Genomic DNA, 22,048 nt, shown 5'->3' with positions numbered 1-22,048 from the left:
TCTACCTTCACCACTGGCCAGTCGAACATCCTCAATGTCTCCGCCTCTGATCATTACCCAATCACGCTTACTCTGCATAGTCAATGCCAGCTAGGACCTCTTCCCTTCAAATATTGCTCCATTTGGAATCGTATCCCAGCAGCAAAAGATGTGGTTTGGCAGGCTTGGTCTCAACATGTGGAAGGCTCCCCAACTTTCATATGGGAAACAAAATTAAAGAGAGCAAGACAGGCTCTAAAAGAATGGGCAAAGAACAACTATCAAGAGCCCGAGTTGAACAAGAAGAAAATCAAACAAGAATTAGAGGATGTGCAGCAACACATAGAAGCCATTGGGCTGTCCCAACAAGCCAAAGAGAGAGAAACAAAATTATACTCACAGCTGAGGCAAATTACAAAGGATGAAGAAATAAAATGGAGACTGAAGTCAAGACAGCTCTGGCTGCAGGAGGGAGATAAAAATACTTCCTATTTTCATAAGCAGGCTACAGTACGAAAGGTCAGAAACACTGTGAATACAATTAAAGATAATGAGGGGAACAGCTATTATACTCAGGAAGCGATAAAAGAAGCAGCCACAAATCACTTCAAAAATCTTTTGACTGAGGACAAAAGTGAAGAGGATTACTCAAGTTTTTTACAGCACATGAATAAGGAAGTTACTCACGAAATGAATAACAGTCTCAAGAAAGAAGTCGAAGAGGAAGAAGTTCAAAATGCAGTTTGGAGTCTACACCCAGACAAGGCCCCTGGGCCTGATGGGTTTCCAATCAGTTTTTATAGAGAGTATTGGCAAATGATCAAGAAAGACCTCTTAAAGATGATACGCTGGGTTCTAAAGAAAGGCAAAATGGGGGGATTCACCAACTCAACCCATCTTGCTTTAATACCAAAAGAGAACAGACCTTCCTCCTTTTCAAGATTTCGGCCAATTTCTTTATGCAACTCATCTTACAAAATTATCACAAAAATCCTGTCATCCAGGCTCAAACCTCATCTCTCATCTCTGATCTCCGAAAACCAAGGGGGATTCCTCCCCAATAGGCACATCTCTGACTCTATCCTGCTTGTACAAGAGGCCATTCACTCCAGCCTAAGTAGAAAGGAGAAAGGGTTTGTCCTCAAGCTGGACCTTGCCAATGCCTTTGACAGGGTTCGGCATTCCTTTCTGTTTGTTGTCCTTCATAGAATGGGTTTTGACTCCTCCTTTATCACAATGATCAAAGCTTGTATTTCGGACCCTTGGATATCCCCTCTGATTAATGGAAGACCGTGTGCTGCTTTCCAATCCTCTCGAGGCCTTAGGCAAGGCTGTCCCCTGTCTCCCTACTTGTTTATCCTCATGGCTGAGTCCCTTAGCCAAACCCTGGATTTCAATCGAAGAATAGGCCTTATCACTGGTATCAAATTTGAGCATGGCACAAAAAATATTAATCACTCCCAATTTGCAGATGATACTCTCCTGATAGGAGGAGCGTCCATCACCATTGCAAGGCGCTTCAAGAAGATCTTAGACCAATTCATGGAATACTCAGGAGGAAAAGTTAATCAGTTAAAAAGTTGTATATATGGTTGGAACACTCCCAGCCATACCATCCACAGCATTGCAAGCACTCTAGGAGTCTCCTACAAGCTCAATTGGAACCACTTCACTTACCTTGGGATGCCAGTAAGTTTGGGACCATTGAAATCTGACACCTGGAGTGAAATCCTCGACAAAATAAAGAGAAAAATCCAACAATGGGGCACCATGTGGCTGAACCCAGCAGGAAGGCTTGTTCTTCTGAAATCAGGCTTGGCCTCTCTGCCCATTTACCGTTTCTCTTTATACCAAGCACCTGCAACCTTTCATCAGAAAATGGAAAAGAATCTCAGGCATTTCCTCTGGCAAGGAGGCAAAACGGAAAAAAGAAAGTTCAACCTTGTCAGTTGGAAGAATGTCATCCAATCTCAGGAAAAAGGCGGGCTAGGAATAAGATCACCAAAAATACTGAATTTAGCTCTTGGAGCTAAAATAATTTGGAGAATGATCACTGGTCCCACAGCTTGGTGGAAGAAGGTCTTAGAGGCTAAATATCTGAACAGTACGAGGCAGCAACTTTTGGATACAAATATTCCCAACAGAGATAGCACAAAAATATGGCAACTCTGCAAGAAAGCCATACCCTTCATGACTCAAAATATTTCAAAGGTCCCTGGAGGAGGGAACAGTGTCAACTTCTCTACAGATAGAATTCTCGGACAGCACCCAATTGGATCACAAACGGAGGCAATCCCTGCAATAAACTGGCTCAGCAGTAAAGAAATAGTATACCTGTCCCAAATATCACAATGGGAAAATTCTTCACAAGCATGGATAGGTTGGGAATTTCCGGAATACCCTAGAGAGCTAGAGACCAGCCTTGCTGCTCTCAAGAACCTCCTACACAGCAAAGCCCCGACGCAAAAAGGCAAGCAAGATGGCTACCGTTGGGATCCAACTGGAACACAGTACACGACCAAGGCTGGGCACCAATACTTATGCGATAACATCTTCCCACAGGATGTTTGGAGTCAATGGAAGCTGGTATGGAGAGCAGAAGCACCCCCCAAAATCAAATTCTTTATTTGGCTCCTTTTAAAAGGGAAGGTTCTAACAGCAGAAAACTTAAAAAAAAGAGGCATAATGGGACCCTCTCGATGTCCAAACTGCTGCAGATCAGAAGAGACACTACAACATCTGTTCATAGACTGCCCTGTAGCCGAGGAATGCTGGAGGACGATGGCATCTCTCGGGAATGCTCCATGGGAGCCTAAGGCATCTATTGCAGACACTCTTTATAGCTGGAAGAAAAACTGTCCCTGGAAAGGAAAACAGAGTAAATTGACACAAAGGATTTGGAACACCATGTCAATAACCCTCCTATGGCGAATCTGGTTAGCCCGTAACGGCAAGATCTTTCAAGAAAAAAATTGCAATATCAGAGTTATGTGCCACAAGGCTAGGATCTTAGCGGTAGAGACAATCACAGCCCATACCAAAGGCAAGATAGAGGTCACCAACTGCAGCGTCGAAGAGAGAAGTCTGATTAGCCATGTACAAGAAAACATAATCAGTGCTCAGGAGATAAGCCAAAGAAGGGTGCAAACGAAAGAGACACACAGGACATGGAAGCTGAGATTAAAGGAGGAGGAGTTTGCAACTTGGCTGAGAAACTGCAACAGGTTCTTACTGTTCTTTGATGGCGCATCTAAATCTAATCCGGGCCAAGCAGGGGCAGGGGGTCTAATCTGCAATGCGAATGGCGAAAAAATTCTTCAATTCGAATGGGGATTGGGAGAATTATCCAATAACAGGGCAGAAGGATTGGCTTTGTATCAAGGGCTCCTCCAGCTGATCAAGATTGGGATAAGAACAGCAGTAGTCTTCGGGGATTCAGCAATCATCATCAGGCTCATGGTGCAACGGCAGAGCACGCCGAACATCCTCCTGCAACAGATCAACTACAGGAACCAAATCCTCCACGATTCCATGCAAGAAGTCCGTTACTACCATATCCTCCGTGGACTGAATAAGGAGGCTGACATGTTTGCCAACAAGGCATGTGAGCGCTCCAAGGGCAACCTGTACTGCAATAACACCTCCTCTTTCCAACCGCTCCCATGAATTACACGCATCCAGTCAACGCTCATTGTACCACAGTTGACAGCATCTATGACTACCGGCAAACAATCAGTGCAAGGGACAGAACAGGTATGGTTGATAGGAATTTGATCAGAATTCGGATTGGGAGATCTGCTCAGAGCGTGGGAATCAGGCGAATAGCAGGGGGAAATCGTCCCGCCAGACAGATCCCCTGTGCCTATCAGGATTTGCTTTGGGCTGTGTGGACCATTTTTGGAAGTCGCAGACGGGTTCGTTCCCGCCTCAACAGCATGTATGCGTTATATATACCTATTTTGAGCTTCAGGATCCTTCATTCCGGAGAAGCTTTTTGTGACTGTGATCATTGCTTCAGAGACGCCTCTGTCTACTCCCTTTCTGCCAGAGGTGTCGATCATAAGATTTCCGAGTATTCAGCGGGAGCCATTAGTGGCAAGCAGCAAGTCCAGCGCCCCCGCATCAGAGATACGACCAGAACAAATAGGCATACCCCAGTGCCAATGGAGCGTCCAGAACAGTGCTTCCACTGCCGTGACCTGCAGGCAGAATTTGAGGAGGTGCGCGCGCAACAGAGGACCCTGGAAGACCATGTCCGCAGTATGGAAACAAGGCATGCAGACCAAGTTCGGAATCTGGAAGCAAAACTCGATGAACAATGCAGAATTTTACATGAAAAGTATCGAGCCGAGATGAATCTCTTCCTGCATAGAGTTCACTCTTTGCATGAGCAGTTCAGCAGCCTGCACAACAGATGTAGTCATGCCGAAGAATCGATCACCGTCCTCAGGTACATGATGGATAAAAAGTTCAAAGAAGCGTCATCCTCCTCCAGTGCAAAACCGAACGAGCCAGACCCAAACCCGGAAGATTCTACAGCAAGGAAGATTAGTCACATAGAGATAGATTAGCCATGTGTTGCAGTTGTAAATTTTGGTGTTTGCAGTTTGTAAGGATCTATAGTAGTAGAAGATGCCTCATAGGTAGGAACACTAGAATCAGGATCAAGGAAAGGAACTTTTTTGTAATTCCTTGGATCCACAATGCTCAAGAAGCACTATATGTACGGCAAACTGCCTCTCTCTTCTTTTTTCAGATTAATACATAGCAACCGAACTTGTCAAAAAAAAAAAAAAAAAAACTGTATTCTATATAGAATATCAACTGCTCAAACACCTATCATAACTTGAATTCGGATGTAATTGGAATTTGTCAAAAAAAGGGACCGATGCTTTTCTCAAAAGTGAATGGTATCAAAGCGTTCACTTTTCACCGTACGCAGGTGTGCTGATCACCAGCGGCAATGCCAACAGCCGCACCATAAATATACAACTCGTCCTCAAACCCTAAAGCCGAAGCTTGGAAAGCAGTCCGTCAACATCATAGAGGAATTACAAACTTCACATAAAATAATGCATGAAAAATGAGCAACAAATGCGAAGTAGCCATAATCTTGGGTTCGTAGTCGAATCCTAAGCCTTCACTCATCCAGGGTAGGAAAATTTAATTACATCTTAAAGAAAATCAGCAGAGGTAACCGCTTAAGAGGCAAGAACCCCAAATATAGCTTACACCAAGGCTGTATCATTTTTTACAGCGAGGAAATAACAAAATAGAACCCTTAGAGAGCCGAAGCTCTGACCCCAGGCATCCCAAGAGTAATTCCTTAACTACGGCACAGTAATCCAGTGGTAAACCTTACCCGAAATAATGATGCAACCCAGAGGTTGAGAAAGCGGCCTCACTTCGGACTTCGTTCTCAGAGCTCACGTACCAGCAGCGTTTCACATCATGCTCTCAACGCAGCAGCGTGAAATGAGCAATGGTTCAGCACTCCATCCTGACACACGGCAGAGATGGCCTTCAATCCTCTCGGGGGAATACAAGAACAATTATGCAACAATACGATTATGCAGTGGGCGCAGAACAATTATGGCAGACAGAGCGCAGAATGGCTCAGAATCACTTATGGCAGACAAAGCGCACAGGGGCAGTGGACAGAGAGCGCAATAGGCAGAAGGGAGTTACAACTATTTTTGGGAGTTGGCTCTGATACCATGTCAGGCCAAGCAGTAACTCCTCAAAACAAATTGATTCGTATATTTTATTCCTTCAGGTTGGTCTTTATTATATACATGAGGGAGAGACTGTTCACTTCATCTCCCGATGACTATTCATATTACTTATTATTTATTTACATTATATTCACCCAATCTTGATGATTAGGTGTTAACAGTTTTCTTCCCACCAATGATTTTGCAACCGAACAAAACTAAGATTTGTAGATTCTCAATTACCAACAAGAGCCATATTTCTAGAAGCAAACCATTTAGAACCAATAAGTCACATCATGTCAACACACAATTAAGAGAATTTGTCCATCATTTACATGGACTCAAATTCCAATTATTCACTTCCTCTATCATCGGACAACTTTAGTAGCATGCAAAAAGAAATGAACATAAAATCAGAGAACTTGCTTCTTGCAAGTTTACTCAACCTCGGTACCAAGAAAAAGCTCATTGGCTGACAATGTCTTCCTTTTTGACCTTTTCATTTTCAAGATCAAAGTGCACAAGAGAAGTTAAACTACCCAAAATCCTAAAATACAAAAACATCGATGGAAGACCAAGATGCCTTTAGTTGGAGGAGTCGATTGGGCATTAGAACCCCTCTCAACCCATAGAGAAGATTTAGAGGAGAGCACTTCCTTTCTTCCTACCAAACAATTGGTAATGGAGGCAGGTATCAAGGGCAAGTAACACTTTTAGTGGTAGCATCACGTCCAACCAATAGCACAAGAGTAATGTTGGTGAAAACAAAAAACTTTCTTTTTTAATATTGTCTTTTTCCTCTGCTATAAGGCATACATAAAGGATTGTTGCTATTTAGGTCAAGCTTAGTATATAGACTTGTTGTAGCGGCTACAACCACCCTCCAAAATTTTGCCTTCGCTTCGTTTTGGAGCCTCCCTCCTTAAATCTCAGCAACTTGTCTTGCACTGCCCAAGTACTTGTGCTTTCATTTGAATTTATCTTTCACTTTACAGCTTGTGTCGCTTACTTGCTTTGTTGTCTAACCACAAGCTGACCCCCTGTGACTTGGTTGCATCCGGTTCTTGCACTGCCTTGGCAAACTGCGCAGTCCTAGAGGGCAGCCAGCCTTACTCTCAGGAATTGTGCAGTGTAGCCCAGTAGTGAGCCTTGCTCTCAAGAATTGCGTAGATCAGCCCAGCAGTGAGCTTTGGCTCTAGAACTGCGCAGACTCAGCTGACATCTTGTATTCAGCTGGGAAACTGCGTAGAGCATGAGAGGCAACCAGAGCCACTCAACCCAAGAATTGCACAAAAGCATTCCCTCAATTGTTGTCTGATGCATGTGCCGACAGGTTGCCCGGTTCCCTCCAGAACTACGCAATTTCTCCATGCATGCATGGCAGCCCTTCCAAAAAAGCATCCCTAAAAAATAAGGATCTATTTTTAGCATTAGGAATTACACTCGAGTTAATTTTAGAAACTGTCGCCACTTGTCGCTTTTTCCTAGATTTTTGGCATGCGCGTCATAAACCCTAAATCGATCAAATCTATTTAATGGACGCCGCCAGAGCTCATTTGCACATTCGATCTTGGAGCTCTGGCATTCCCGAAGCATCTAGGCAACTTTGGCACAATCGACACAACTTTTCCGAGTAAGTTTTGCTTTTTCTATCGCTTTTGTTTCCTTGGCTTGTGTCAATGTTGTTTTGCATGTTTTATTGAACGACCGCTGGTGTTTTAGTTTGTTTTAACTTGTAGAAGGGTTGGTTCAAGTTTCGCATTGCCTTTCTTAAGCGTCGCATGCATAACCCAGTTTTTGCACTAACGGTCGTCGTTGCGGTGACTCTCCCCACAAGCTTCGTTGTTCATCTATTTGACTAATTCCTGCATTTGTTTTGATTGCATGCATGACCATTCACTCAGATTTGCACCATCCTTCGCTCATGCATTCAGATCTACTCATTTTCAAGTTGCCCTTGGGCAGATCTGGGCTGCCTTGGCTCGGATCTAGCTCCTCCCGACATGCACTGCACATTTATGGAACTCAAGGCTCTGCCTTGGCTCCAGGAATTGCGCAGAGGCTGCCAGTGACTGGCTCCAGCTGCGCTTTGCGCGTTTCGAGGAGTCAGTCCCCGAGTCTTGCCCATTGGGATTGCGCAATGCACAGTCCTAGCCAGCATCAAGCCAGACTGAACTGCACATTGCGCAATTCCAGTCCACAGCAAGCCACATTGGACTACGCTCTGCGCAGTTCCAGTCATCAGTACCTCTCACTAGCAGCTGCAATTGCGCAATGCGCAGATCCCTCACCTCTAAGAGTCACAACTGCGCAATCTTGCCCAGCAATTGCCCAGTTTGTTGCATGATTGATCCTTGAAGTGCTTTGTGTTTTAAATTTGACCTTTGCTTGCCTTGAGTGTCCGCTCTGTCTCAAAGTAAGTCAGTTGTTGAGCAGCTTCTCAGCAGTACAGGCAGCATGGTTTCCAAAAGAGTTGGATCAAAGGATACTGTAGAGAGCAGCACTGGAGATGTAGTTGAACAAGTGCCAATGAACTTGCCCATCTATGCAGACACACAGTTGTTCGTAGAGAAGGACATGAAGATTACATGACAAGAAATAAAGGACATATTTGCAGGTAGCTTCAAGGAAGATCTGGAAGATCAACAAATCTATGTCAACATCCACAAGTCAGGCTTGTATAGGGTTGCATGCAGGTACCCCGCCTTCCCGTGCGCAAATATCATTCACTGGATTGTCTCACATACCGAGAGCGAGACGATGACACTGAGTAGTACCATTGGAACACAGCTTGCCACCTTTAGGTCGAAAAACTACCATCAACTGTATCACTTGCCACAGTTGGTGAACCACATGGATGCATTGTTCTACACTCCCAACAGCAATGTGAACACTAGGGACATCATGAAGCATTGGGTAAAAGAACCATCGAAGTTCAGAGCGACACCCAACCAGGTCTACAAGATGAAATCACTCAGGAAGGACTACCAACTCTTGGTCATCTTTGCATGCCGCTTGTATGGTCAAGAGAGCACAGAAACCTTTGTGCAGAGTTGGGCGGTTATGTTGGATTAGTTGGCAAATGAAGGAAGGCCATTCAACTGAGCGGACATGTTGGAGAGAAGCCTCTGCATGAGCTACCGAGGTTTGCCACGGACAAGCTGGTCATACAAGAGTGCATACCACATCTCCACAGGGTTATCAGCAAGACTGCCCATGAGGACGAAGGCACCATGGCCTACTCTTCCTTTTCAGATTTGGAATGTACGAGATCAGGACCTTGAAGGATGCGGATGATGAGGCCGAGGACTTGAAGAAGTTTGGGTTCAGCACCAAGAGTTTCAATCTGTATGATTCCCATTGCATATGCAAGAACCACAGTGCGAAGGTGTATTACCCATGGATCCACGGGGCATGCCATTGGCCAGAGGAAGATCCTTGGAGGTATTGCTACAACTCCTCTAGGCTTAATGAACCAGTCAACATAGTTGTAGAATGGAAAGCAACACTGCAAGCAGCAGCACCATAGGAAGCAACAACAACAGTAGCAGTGAGCAGCAAACCAGCGCAAGACAAAGGCAAGAGGAAGATTGTCGAGAGCGTAGAGGCTAAGCAAAGCTACAAGTTTAGAGAAGATCTTCTTGTTGAGAAAGAAGCTTTGGAGATAGAAGCGACAGGGCGAAAGGAGTAGAACGGAGGAAGATAGAGAAGCAAAGGTTGGAAGATATAGAGAGGAAGTTGCAGGAAACAAAAAAGAGGTTGAAAGCTGACCAAGAGCTCAGGAGTAGAGAAAGGGAAAAAAAGTAGAAACGGGAACAGGAGGAAAGACAAGACGCACTGACAGAGAAAATTGCACCTTTACAGGTTGAGGCAACAGAGCAGCCAACAAATGAAGAAGAGGGTGAGCAGGTGCAGGTTCGGGAATTTGCTCAGCAGGTTGAGCAGATGGTTGAGGCAACAAACATGGAGACAGAACAGGAGCCACAGGACCAAGACATCGATCTCATGCCAAGAGCATCTAAGGTCGCACCACAGTCTCCGCCACCTCCAGAATCACAACTGGTCCCGAGCGAGCAAGGAGAGGTTGTTCTCCTTGATGATGATCTGGAGATGGATGTGTACAATCTGTCATTCAACAAGTCACAGCACAGGATTGTACAGGCACAAAGAAAGCAGCTCCCGGATGATCACACATCACCTACGCACATAGAGGAAAGGGTGATTGTGTCAGATGTCAGAAGACATCCAGCTGCCATGGCCGAGGCTTCTAAGGCTTATGCAGAAGCCACAAGTTCGACGATCAAGTTCTTGATAGCAGAGAATGATCGGATGGTGAAGGACTTGCAAGAGGCCAAGCAGAGAACAGAGCAGTCTGTAAGATCTGTGATGGCAGAAATGAAGAAAGCAATACTTGCGGAGATATCAACTTTGAAGACCACCATGCGAACGTTGTATAGCAGATTTGTCACCATGCACAAAACAGTTGTCCATCTATACGATTTTCAACAGCAATGCGCGAAAACAACCCAAACTCTCAAAGACATCCACGTTGCTATTGTGCATGTACAAGAATGGACAATGAGGTACAAGGGGGCCCCACTTTACTTGCACAAAATGATAAAGCTGCAAACAGAGCTAGACAAAGTGCGGCTTCAAATGTTGATTCGGAACTATGAGCAATTCCCTTCGCTCATCACCAGCATTGAAGCTTCCTATGCACAGTTGTACATGAGTCTGGATGTCATAGTGAGGACACACAGGATCCCTTCGATCAAAACCCTCACTCAAGCCATGAAGAAGAACCAAGTCATGTTGGAGGTCGACAGGTACATAGAGTAGTTGATGCGCGAAGCCACCAGTGATGACTTGCAACTGAGCGCAAAGAACATGCAAAAGTACATCGGTGGTCCAGCCACACTCAGGACAGTGTTGCGCATGCTTCAGGATGAGCTGGACAAAGGTTTCAAAACCATATACCCAGAAGCTATGGAGGCAAGAGTCTGCTTCGATAAAGACATCACCAAACAGTACGAGGACACAATAGTGCAGTACCAAGCTTAGTATCAGTTCGTCACCGAAAACCATCACGAGGAGGTTACCGAGTTTGTCTTTCCCCAAGACCCGAGTGATGTTGTTTGTCTTGTTAGGCTGACTCAAGCCTATTTTGTCCCACATGGGTATATGTGGAAATTGTATTATTGTAAATATGTTGTAAGTGAAATTCCAAGTGTCACTAGTGGAATGTGAACAATCACTATGTAATGTGAAGAGTCATGAGGGTAGTCCAAGAGTCAAAGAGGAATGTCAAGGGTCACCCCACCCTTTGTTATATGTAGAACCTCATAACTCATAGTACAGGTTTTTGGGAGCCAAGCTTTTGGCTAGGCATTGCTTGGAGAAGGCTTGGAGAGTATTGTGACAAGCCTTGGCTTCACCACAGCGTAGGGCGAGTACATCTCTTTGGAGGAGTAGGCAGTGTTGACTATAATGTTCCACTATTGGGGCTAGTGGTTGTCAATGGTGTACGTATGGGTGGAACTTTCACTTAATATATATAACAAAGCCAGCACGTTTTCCTACATATGTTGTTATTGTAGTTCAACTATTCTGGTTACTTTAGCAAGGTATGTTATTTAACTTACGCATTTGTGCATGAACTATTTTGTATGGAATTGTATGAATCTTGTTGCAGACGTGTTGTTGGTTTAACCAGTCACTTTGGTTTGTGGACTATTATGCTTTCCAACTTGTGATGTCATTCCACTCGTGTGTTCTTTTCAAGCTGCGTACTATTACAGGGTTCTAAGGGACGCACTTCCTTTTCCCCTCCGTGTGTTAGAACCCCCATGCATCTCCCTTGACTCGCTGCAAGGTCACACACTTGCTTCCAACAAAGTTATCACACTTACCTCTGCACGCTACCGCAGTCAAGGCATTACTTTACCCACTGTTGGGACTCCTACTCTAAACGGTCTGAGGTCTAGTTGGGACTTCTTACCGGGGAGATCGCCTGAGATGTTGGCGGGTCCAGTGCCATCAACAAGACTACATCTTCTACAGAAGGATGAGGAGTTGTTTCTCTAATAGAAGCATCACAAATCAGCACTGTCAAATTCTGGGAATGTAGAGCTGGCTCTAGAAAGTTGGTATGTAAATTTTGGGGATCTTTTTATGATTGATATCATGTGAAATGTGTCATTCAGGACAGTATCTGGTTTTTTCACTCCAGTGGATCAAGATGAATGGAACCCCAGAACACATTTAAAACCCATTTCAGCTGACCAGATGAACAGATAGGTAATTTGTCCTGTACATTGATAAAATGGTATTTTATTCACCAAAGAGGAAAACCAATATGCCTGCATTCCAAATAAAAGGAAAGCAAATAGAAACTATGCCACGTTTAGTTAATGCTTGGTAACACCTTAGCTTTAAACTGATAGGCTATCCAGGTAGCATAACAATGATATATAAATTTGTGAAGTTATTAAATATTGTGGAATTGCCTCCAAATTCTGACAGGTTCTAAGGGCAAATTTATCTCCCAAATATTTCCAGTTCATAGCCTTCTTCAAGCTTGCTTCTGCAATATCTTTGAATCATAGTTGGGGGGATCTGCCAGAATAATCACTGATGAATATCCATCAAAAGATGATGACATCATAATTGGCAAGACACTGCAATGGGCAGAACTGACTGTCAAGAAGTACAAATCTAAGTGAACACAGCACTATTCCATGCAGCTTGCATCAGTCCCCAAGTCTAAACGAGACTTTTCAATGAGGATTTTATTTAAAATGCTCCACATATCCATGTTGTTCTACTTGTTTGATGAGGAATATTTCATGTGGAGATTAGCAGGTTACTACAGTTCGAAGTTCTCCATTTCCAGCTTCTTTCGGGCCTGCTGCTAAATTACCAGAAAGGGCATTTCTTAAGGAAACAAGCTTGGATTCAAATGGCAATAATGATGCATATTTAATTCTAACCACTTTTAAATACTTCAAGTAGACTCTATCCAATATCAAATGAAAAACAGAGGCCATGCAAATATGTAACGCAAAAGGCACTTGGAATGTCTTGAAGGCCCTCAAAGTCAAAAATATACACAACTCAAAAGGGTTATTATCGAGGAAAATACCTTTTTGAATCTCCATACCATCATAAAAATGTCTTTCTACAAGATCCACAAAATTCCCCGCTGTAACAGGGGCATTGTAGCCATCTAGAACTAATTGAAATACAATATCGTCGATGTTAGGATTATTCTTGACCTTCACCTTCATTTCCACTGTTGCTCTTCCTTTTAAGAGAGGCTTGTTAGCATACTCTTCTGGTACATCAAATGGGAACTTGTCAACCATATCCTCTTCAACACTGCAGAAATCCAATGGTTGAGGAACATCTCAGCTGCAATCAATCAGAAATTAATTTATGAGATGTATGCCTATACATAACACTAGATTTAATTTCTACATTATTATTCACAATGACAAATTTGTGAGCCATATTAATTTTCTTCTTTTAATTTGATAATTGTAACATACCAACTAGAAAAATACATAAGATGAGTCTATGCAATCATCAATAGCAATCCTCCTGCTATTAGGGCAAAGATATCTCTAATTATAAAGGATCTTAAGATGGAAAAGGAGACATATATCTAATTCCATAATATATATATATATATATATATTCAAATTATAAATCATTTTCAATCTCTATCTCTGGGATCAAGGGTCTTAAGATAGAAAAAGAAACATACACCTAATTCCATAATATATATATATATATTCAAATTATAAATCATTTTCAATCTCTATCTCTGGGATCAAGGGTCTTAAGATGGAAAAAGAAACATATATCTAATTCCCTAATATATATATATATATATAATTATAATTATAAATCATTTTCAATCTCTATCTCTGGGATCAAGGGTCTTAAGATGGAAAAAGAAACATACACCTAATTCCATAATATATATATATATATATATATATTCAAATTATAAATCATTTTCGATCTCTATCTCTGGGATCAAGACCTAGAAGATGTTATTCTCCACCAATAAAATATCCAACTTCTATAGTCGATGATCTTAAAATTTATGTTCACCTATAGGCAATGCAACCTTAAGGTATATTGAGGTGTGCGTACTCGTAAAAGAATCAATGACAGCATAGAAGAGGAAAATTATATATTCAAAGCGATAAGGCATTCTCAAGATTGAAAGCTCAATCATGTTGCACTGGTTTTCATGACAGGGAAACAGCAAAGATGGGAATATGCATCCCTGGGAACGACAGCGGGTTGGAGACAGCAATAATATATATATATATTAGAATTCATCATAAACATTTAGAGTTGGTTGTAAGCGTAAAGTCTACACCACATAATATATTATGCACAACCTTTATCAGTTCCAAGAAAGCCCAGGAAATTAAGAAAAGGGCCAAGCAACATTCCATTATTGGCACCTAGACATGAGAAAAATGCACTTTAGCTTTAGGAAATCTAAGTGTAACTATTTGCAATTTGCAATAATGTCCATTTATGATGATTATGTTAAAAGGCATCCCTTCTCAACAGGTTTTGCAGAATTTTACAGCTTTGTTGAAAACATCTGCAAAACACTTTGGAAAGACATGCATGCATTTTGTAAAGAGTATTAAAGTCATAGTTCAGTTTAACAAGCTGATTCAATCAGAATTTATCCAAACAGTTAGTACCCAATCCAAATCACTACTGTTTGACTGTTTTCACAATGCTTGACGTTGGGAACCTTCACAAGAATATACTTGGGGCGATATTTCAATTATAGTTTTTTTCCAATTTCTGAGGTTAAAGAAACAAATCCTTTCTGCTTCAATGACCAGCTGCAATTCCAACAAGCTTTTATGCAGTTTTTATTTCAATGTCAAATCCCATTTCAAATTGCATCAGCACTAATTGTTGGCACACATTGCATTCAATTCAATCTATATTTTCTACTTGAAGAATCTTCAACACTACTAATATTTATTTCCTTTGAACAATGATGTTAAGAGGTTGACTCTCTAAAAAATCATCAATGGATGATGATCTCTGTAACCCACCAAAAGTGGGTGACCCCTAGGAGAAATTTATCTCATGTCATCTCTTCCAGCCAGCCAGGCAGCAGCCCTTGACAACCACAAGTAGTCGATGATGATGTGCCATTCATATCTCCTCCACCTACATCAGCTATATGTCTTCTCACCCACCTTGCAAGAGCACATGAACGAAGGTGGTCTTCCAATCAAAAGGCACTTTATTCATTTTGCAATTGGGTGCTTATGATTGTCGGTACTTGGGCTTTTGGCATGGATTATGGGGTGACCTAGACGAAGGGCGGGCTTTGACCATGATCTTGTTCCCTCGCCTTAAATGGGGGATTAATCTTCGATCATAGTCCAATGGGACCTCCCCTAATGGCCCAATGTGTATAGGAGGGGCACTATTTGGGAAGCCTTGATTGAGATGGTGTGTTCCATCTATCCCTATTCCATACTTAACACTTTTTGTCTTACATTACAAACCCAATATTCCACCTCCATTCATCGTGTTTAACTGACCATTGGTTCTCTAGGATTTGGCACCCACACATCTTCATACTTGGGTAGGGCCTAAAACTTGGCCCTAGGAGTTAGATGCAACTAAAAGAAAAAAAGCAAATAATGGCCACAAAATAAAAATAAATAAAGAATATCAAAATGCAAAATATGACCAGGACATGCACATTAGCTCGTGGGCAAAAGCTTATCATGAGCTTTACCTCACCCCTTATGGCCATCACTCGATTCCTGAGCATATGTTGCTCCTTCCAACCATGGAAAAGGAACCTTTGCATGTCCCAACTCCTGATGGGCAATGAGGAGCCTCATCGTTAAGGGGGTAACAACTACTATACATCATACAAAGCAAGATCTAACCCTTTGAGCTACAAGCAATAATACAAAGAAAAATCAAGAAAATGTAAAAGGCGCACAAGATGAGTGGAAAAACAAAGGTTGGGTTGGTAACTCATGCATCCACGATTGCTCCCTCCTCGCATCTATACACTCAAGATGTGGAGCCCCACCATGTTAGTCCCTTTGGCCATGGCACTTGGGCATGAAGTCTCCTCCCCTTTGTTACCATCATTATTCACATAACACCTATTGATTGAAGGGTGGACGAGGGAAATGTCACCTCCCCTTGGGTGTTGGAAGTGATGAGAAATGTAACTAGTATCAATCTTCATAATTGTCTAATGTATTTGTCAAAAGAAAGAAAATAGAAAAATTATTGTAAAGATCAACAGAAAAAAAAAAAAAAATATAGGCATGGGTTTCATGCTCAATTTATTTTGTTTCTAGGTCTAAGCACCCATTGTGTGCTTCTAGGGTTTGTGTCATGAGTCATTGTCCTTGTCATTATGCACTAGGCCATTCTTGGGCTTATTATGTCAAAGAAAGAAAATTTATTTTATGAAAATTGGTCAATTATGGCTACTCCACCAAGTCGGCCTACCCTCTATTCAAGTCGGCCTCATATAGGGAATTCAACCACACAGAAAGACTATATATTAGCAATTCATTCAACCTATTTGATCATCCAATCAAGAAGAGTTTGATCTGATATTGAAAGGAAGTGTGAAGACAAGAAAAGGAAATGACAAAGGCTTGAAGTAGGAGAAGAAACCTTAACGAAGGAAGGAGGAACCCTAGCGAAGGAAAGGAATTCATTTTCTCTTGTTTCTAGCTCACACGTACGAGATTCTGAGTTGCAGGAACGGGCTGAAATTGCAAGTCTACAGTAGAGGCCGAAATCTGTGATTGATGCAGTATTGAAGAAGGTTGACTCTTGTTGACTAGAAGTTGATCCTTGTCATCTTGGAAGGACTATCTTCGGAAGTTGACTTGGTGGATTGGAGTAGGTCTTTGTCTTGGTCAAAGGGTCTTGGTTGGCTCATTTGATTTTATTCTAAAAGAAGAGAAGATAATTCTTGGGTTTTCCCCTAGAAGAGGGGTTTTGCCCTGGCTTAGAACCTACATCATGTCTCCTTGTTGTTTTGGTCTTCATGCATTTATGTTTTGCTAGTTGCTTTATGATAAGAAGATAAATGAAGACATAAAAGAAGTTAATAAGATTGCAAAGAAATCAGAGTTAAGGTGAAGTAGAAGAATAAAAAGGCGGCGTGAAGATCAATAGCTCTCATCATCTTAAGGAAGGATTAAAAAGAAGTTTCCAAGGTGGATCATAAGGAGAAGTGAAGTTTTATCTATTAAACCTGTGAAGATCTATTGAAGGATTTCATCTACAAGAAGGAAGGAAGTCTTGGGAAGATCATATACTAGTCTTTGTCTACTATAAGAAGAGAGCCTTTTGAAGTCCTCAAAGATATCTAGTAAGGGTGACTTCAAGGCATCATCAATGAAATTTGAGAACAAACTTCAAGAAGCCTTTAACTTTAGAGCATGGAAAACAAGGATGGACCTCATCCTTGCAAGGAATAAAGTATTGGAATTAGTACAAAGAAAAGTCAAAGAACCTACAGATGATGTTGGAAAGGAGAAGTACAAGAGAATGACATTATAGCGATGAACCTAATTGTGGATGGAAGACAACTTGATCCCCTACATATCCACTCTAAATGCTTCAAAGAAAATGTATGATGCTCTATCCAGGTTATTTACAATCAAGAATATTGGACAAGTGGCAAGTCTAAAGAATGAACTTCGAACTGTCAAAATGACCAAATATTATACAGTGTCCTCTTACTTTGTAAGAATTACTCGTTTAAGAGATGAATTACAAGCAATTGATGAAATAATCCCTGATAAGGAACTTGTGATTGTTGCTCTTCTAGGACTACCAAAGTCTTGTAATGCCTTTGCAGTTGGAATTAGTAGTTGGAAAATTTCTCCCTCCTTCGAAGAAATGTGGTCTACCTATAGTCAAGAAGAAGCTCGTCTTTCCTTAATAGGAGTTAAGCAAGAAGATGAAGAAAATACCTCAAATGCCTACTCTGCTCATTTCGAGAAGAAAGGAGGAAATAAGAAGTTTAAAGGGTCAAAGGAAAAATCATGGGAAAATTGACCTTTCTAAAATAGAATGTTATCATTGTCACAAGATGGGACACTATAAGAACCAATGTCTTGATACTCTGAAGAACAAGAAGACAGAAAGAGACCAAGCTACTTTGTCATCTTGGGTTACAGGAAGGGGCCGAAATTGCAAGTCTACGGTAGAGACCGAAATCTTGATACAGGAGGCGGAAATTTGTGATTAACGCAGTATTGAAGAAGGTTGACTCTTGTTGACTAGAAGTTGATCTTTGTCATCTTGGAAGGACTATATTGGGAGGTTGACTTGGTGAACTGGAGTAAGTATTTGTCTTGGTCAAAGGGTCTTGGTTATTTGATTTGATTCTAAAGGAAGGGAAGAGAATTTTTGGGTTTTCCCCTAGAAGAGAGGTTTTTCCCTAGCTGAGGGCCTACATCCTGTCCCCTTGTTGTTTTGATCTTCATGCATTTTTGTTTTGGTAGTTGCTTAATGATGAGAAGATAAAAGAAGACATAAAAAAAGTTAATCAAATTGCAAAGAAATCACAAGTAATTATCAAGATAAGAAAATCTTTCTACCTTTCTGATTTTCTAACAGGAAGCACCTAATAGGGTTGTCCTTTAGCCACTCCTACCTAGAGAGGTAACGCCATTATGAGTTCAAAGCCCCAAATTTGGAAGGGAATCCTTGTTTCAAATGTCAAATAGCCCATTACTTTCATGCTTGGTCCACTTAGATGCAAAAATGATTATCGTACCTAATGACTTGTTCCCTTCACTAGACTTTGTGATGTGATCGATAGGCGGTTCCACAGTCGGGGCCTGGCCACCTTAATTGGTACCAAGATCCTAGAGGAGCATGTTAACACCCATAGATGATGCGTTGAGAGCCATGGGACTCCAAGCAACAATAAAGTATCATATACACCCTAGGGCACCTCCAACATCCACAGAGTTTTGGCATTTTTCCCTTCATTTGGTGATTTTCAGGATGATGCACCTAGACGCAACATGCCCCCAGCCACCCTTAGCACTCTGTGAGGAAGAGCAGCAAACCTAGGGCTCAGATGAGGATGGTCTCACCCTTGAGACATGGAAGGGATAGCACCACCTTAGAAGCCCTCAACGTTGGAGCATAGACAAGCACTATGGCCATTTTGAGACCCATGAGACGACATTTTGACCCCCAAGATGCAATTTGGGGCCTGTTACCCAGCATTTTGTGGGTGATATCACTAGGAAAAAGAAATTCTCTGAGATGGTCCTCAGCCAGCAGCCAACAGCCCCTTGTAGCCACTAACTAGCTTGTTGTGGCACTTCTCCGCCACCTGAACCAGCCATGTGGTCCCTCACCCATTTGTCATGATCGTATGTTTGAAGGTAGGCCTCTCGAACCTAAAGGTATGCCTTGTCATTTGGTAATTGTGTATTGTAGTTTGCATATCATGGACACTTATGGGCATGGATTAATGGGGGATTCGATGGAAAGGATGGGCTAGGTCTATGCTCTTGTCCCCTAGACCCCTTTTTGGATATTAACCTTGGATTATAGTCCCGTGGGATCTCTTATACTGACCATTTGGCTTTAGGGATGGTATTTCACAGGAAACCTTGATTTTGGTTGTGTGGTTCCAATCCCTCATCTACATATATTACCCCCCATTTCCACTCATTATTACCCCATTCATCATTTCTCCCACCTGGGTCCACATAGGGTTAGCTCTCCCCTTTCCCTTGCCCACACCTTGGGTCAGGCCTAGAATGATGCCCCGGAGGTTGATGCAGCTGAAAAGAAAAGTAAAAGCATAATTGGCCACATTCAACAAAAAAATGTACCACAAAATGCAAGATATCCTCAGTACAAACACATTTAGCACGTGGGAAAAAGCCAATACATGAGCTCTACCCCATCATCATGGCCATCACCTTGGTTCCTATAGGTTCTATGAGCCTCCTTCATCATATAGGAACCCATGACTGTTCCAACCCTTGGTGGGAAATGAACTGCCCTACCTTAAAAGGGGGTATCCACTGCTATATCTCACACATCATGCCCTTAAACCTTGAGCCCTGCGCAGCGAATTGAAGAAAAATCATAAAAAGGCAAAAGAGGCATATAAAGAAGGGTGGCAAATTCAAAGTCGGGGCACCTCATGTACCACGATTGCTCCCTCCTATACATTATATACCCAAGTGTGGGCTTCCCTTCTACTAGCTACCCTTGTACCCCAGCATGTGGCCCAGGGCTGCCCCTTCTCATTCCCTACTCCATTCACCTCTTTATCACATGCCACCACCTTTTAAAGGATGTACCTTGGACATATTATCCCCTTTAAAAGTAGAAACCACCTAATGGGATACTTGGTTAACCCCATTTGGAGTTTGGAGACATTAGCACATGCCAAAGCCCATTATGGAAGGGCAGGCCATTATGAAGTCCCCACCTGTGGTCCATGGTTTGTAAGCTCTTTTACTCAATTTCTTTGATGACTTGTTGTACTGGAAGGCTAGGGGATGCATTGGATCTTATGCAAGATTGCAGGTGGTCTCCATCTTGGGTTTGGTCTCCCTATACGGGGTCCTAACCCTCCAAAGGGCTACATTGGCACATGTAGGGTGTGTGTTGAGAGCCATGGGCCTCCACAGCAATAGACAACACTCCATGGATCCCTAGAGATGTTCAAAGATTACTCGAGATTCACCTACTCGACGAGGAAGATGCACCTAGTTCAACTTTGCCCAGCCAGCCCCACAAATGTACCATGCACTTGGTATCTGACCTAGGAATTGTAGGATAATATGGCATCACCTACACCATCATCTGAACCCTTACAGATGGTATACAAGCATCTTTGACTTGCTTGGAGACCCATGAGGTCACTTGTGTGCCCTCACAGCCATTAGGAGCACCACAGGTTTATTATGTGGAGAACAAGGGACCAACCCCTTGTCCATTACTTTTGGAAGTCCAACTCATCATTTTGGCACTTATGGACTTCATCAAGGCTCTTAGAGAGCCCAACGATAGGAATTTTCGACCTCTTGGGAGGCCTATTATTTTATTTGTGAGCTAGTTTGGTGGGCTTGCCATCAATAGATAGTTAATTGCACATTATTTTAGTTGATGGGCTAATGTAGGCTCAAATTAGGTAATTCAGACTCCTAATGCATATATAAATAGTAGATACATAAATTCATTTGTATCATCACATTGGATTGGATCATTCTTCTCTTTAGAGAATTTCGCACCTTTTTTGGGAGGATGAATTGGAGCATGGACGAATTTTGATGTTAGGATTGGAGTATTTTACCTTGGAGCTTCTTTATTGTCAAATTGTGATGGTTGGATATGTTCTGTTACATGTAAGTACACACATTTAATGTTATTCTTGTTTTACTTTTGTCATATGCATTGAATGGGATTTTTGCTATACTAGGGCTAATTGCTACATTTCATAATTGCGAAATTGTGGAATTATTGTTTCTATATAGCATCTCTCAATGTATGGGCCATGTATGTGAATGAAATCTCCTAGGGATAATTCTACCAGTGAATTTATCTTGATAATCCATTCTTTTTGCAAAGAGAAGTATAAAAGCTTTGAGGTCACTTCTTCTTGCCCTAAATGCCAAGTGAAGTAGTCCTTAAGGTCTTCTTGACCGAAATACGAAGTACTTTCTCATCATTCTCCTAGACTCCATTCTCCCCAAGGGATTAGGCACTGGTCTACCAATAGGTGATCACTCAAAGAACATTTTGTCCACCTCTTCCCTTTCTCTTCTAGGTCTAGCCAAGTTGGGTCACCTAGGGCATCACTTTCCCGACGAAATAGCCATAGAAAAAGTTTGATCTCCTAGCCTCTACTGTGTTAGTGTGTCCTCAAGGCCTCCTCCAAATTTGAAGCCATTCTGAAAATGGAGTTGTGAGATAACCCAAGCCCTAGCTCTGAGATCAAACTTTTCCCTGGTATTCCCTAGGCTAGCACCTCATAGGATCAATTTGAGACTTTTAATTGGAAGTTCTTGCTTTGATCCTTCCCCCTTCCTTGTCTGGGTTAAGAAAATCCTCGGTTGCTAGATTCTCTCTCCTTAATCTAGGTTGGGCCCACTTGGTCCCGTGTGGTCCCATGCCTTTGAAAAGTTAATTCTTCAAGAACCATTCGGGAAGTCAAGTTCAATAAGGATTTTAGGATTGGGAAACTCATTTACAAGGCATATTCCTCTAACCTAACCCTCAAATCCTCACCTCCTTATCCTAGAAATCTTTGTACCTTGCTTGAAGAGCAA

General features: G+C 42.1%; 1 protein-coding gene across 4 annotated transcripts in view; it reads right to left on the bottom strand.

Annotated features, from left to right (window-relative positions):
- LOC149260277 (peptidyl-prolyl cis-trans isomerase CYP38, chloroplastic-like) overlaps positions 1 to 22,048 on the bottom strand; it is a 191,761-nt gene that overhangs the window by 77,983 nt on the left and 91,730 nt on the right. For all 4 annotated transcript variants that reach the window (XM_089419990.1, XM_089419973.1, XM_089419999.1 and 1 more), the window contains one exon: positions 12,835 to 13,070. In XM_089419990.1, the coding sequence (XP_089276116.1) occupies positions 12,835 to 13,070 (236 nt within the window). The remainder of the gene's footprint in view (positions 1 to 12,834; positions 13,071 to 22,048) is intronic.

Source organism: Pinus tabuliformis, chromosome 6, assembly GCF_031772625.1.
Source record: "Pinus tabuliformis cultivar Carrire ecotype Pingquan chromosome 6, CPIR1, whole genome shotgun sequence".
Taxonomy (NCBI): Eukaryota; Viridiplantae; Streptophyta; class Pinopsida; order Pinales; family Pinaceae; genus Pinus; species Pinus tabuliformis.
The sequence above is the reverse complement of the archived record's forward strand: the minus strand, read 5'-3'. Positions and strand labels throughout refer to the sequence as shown.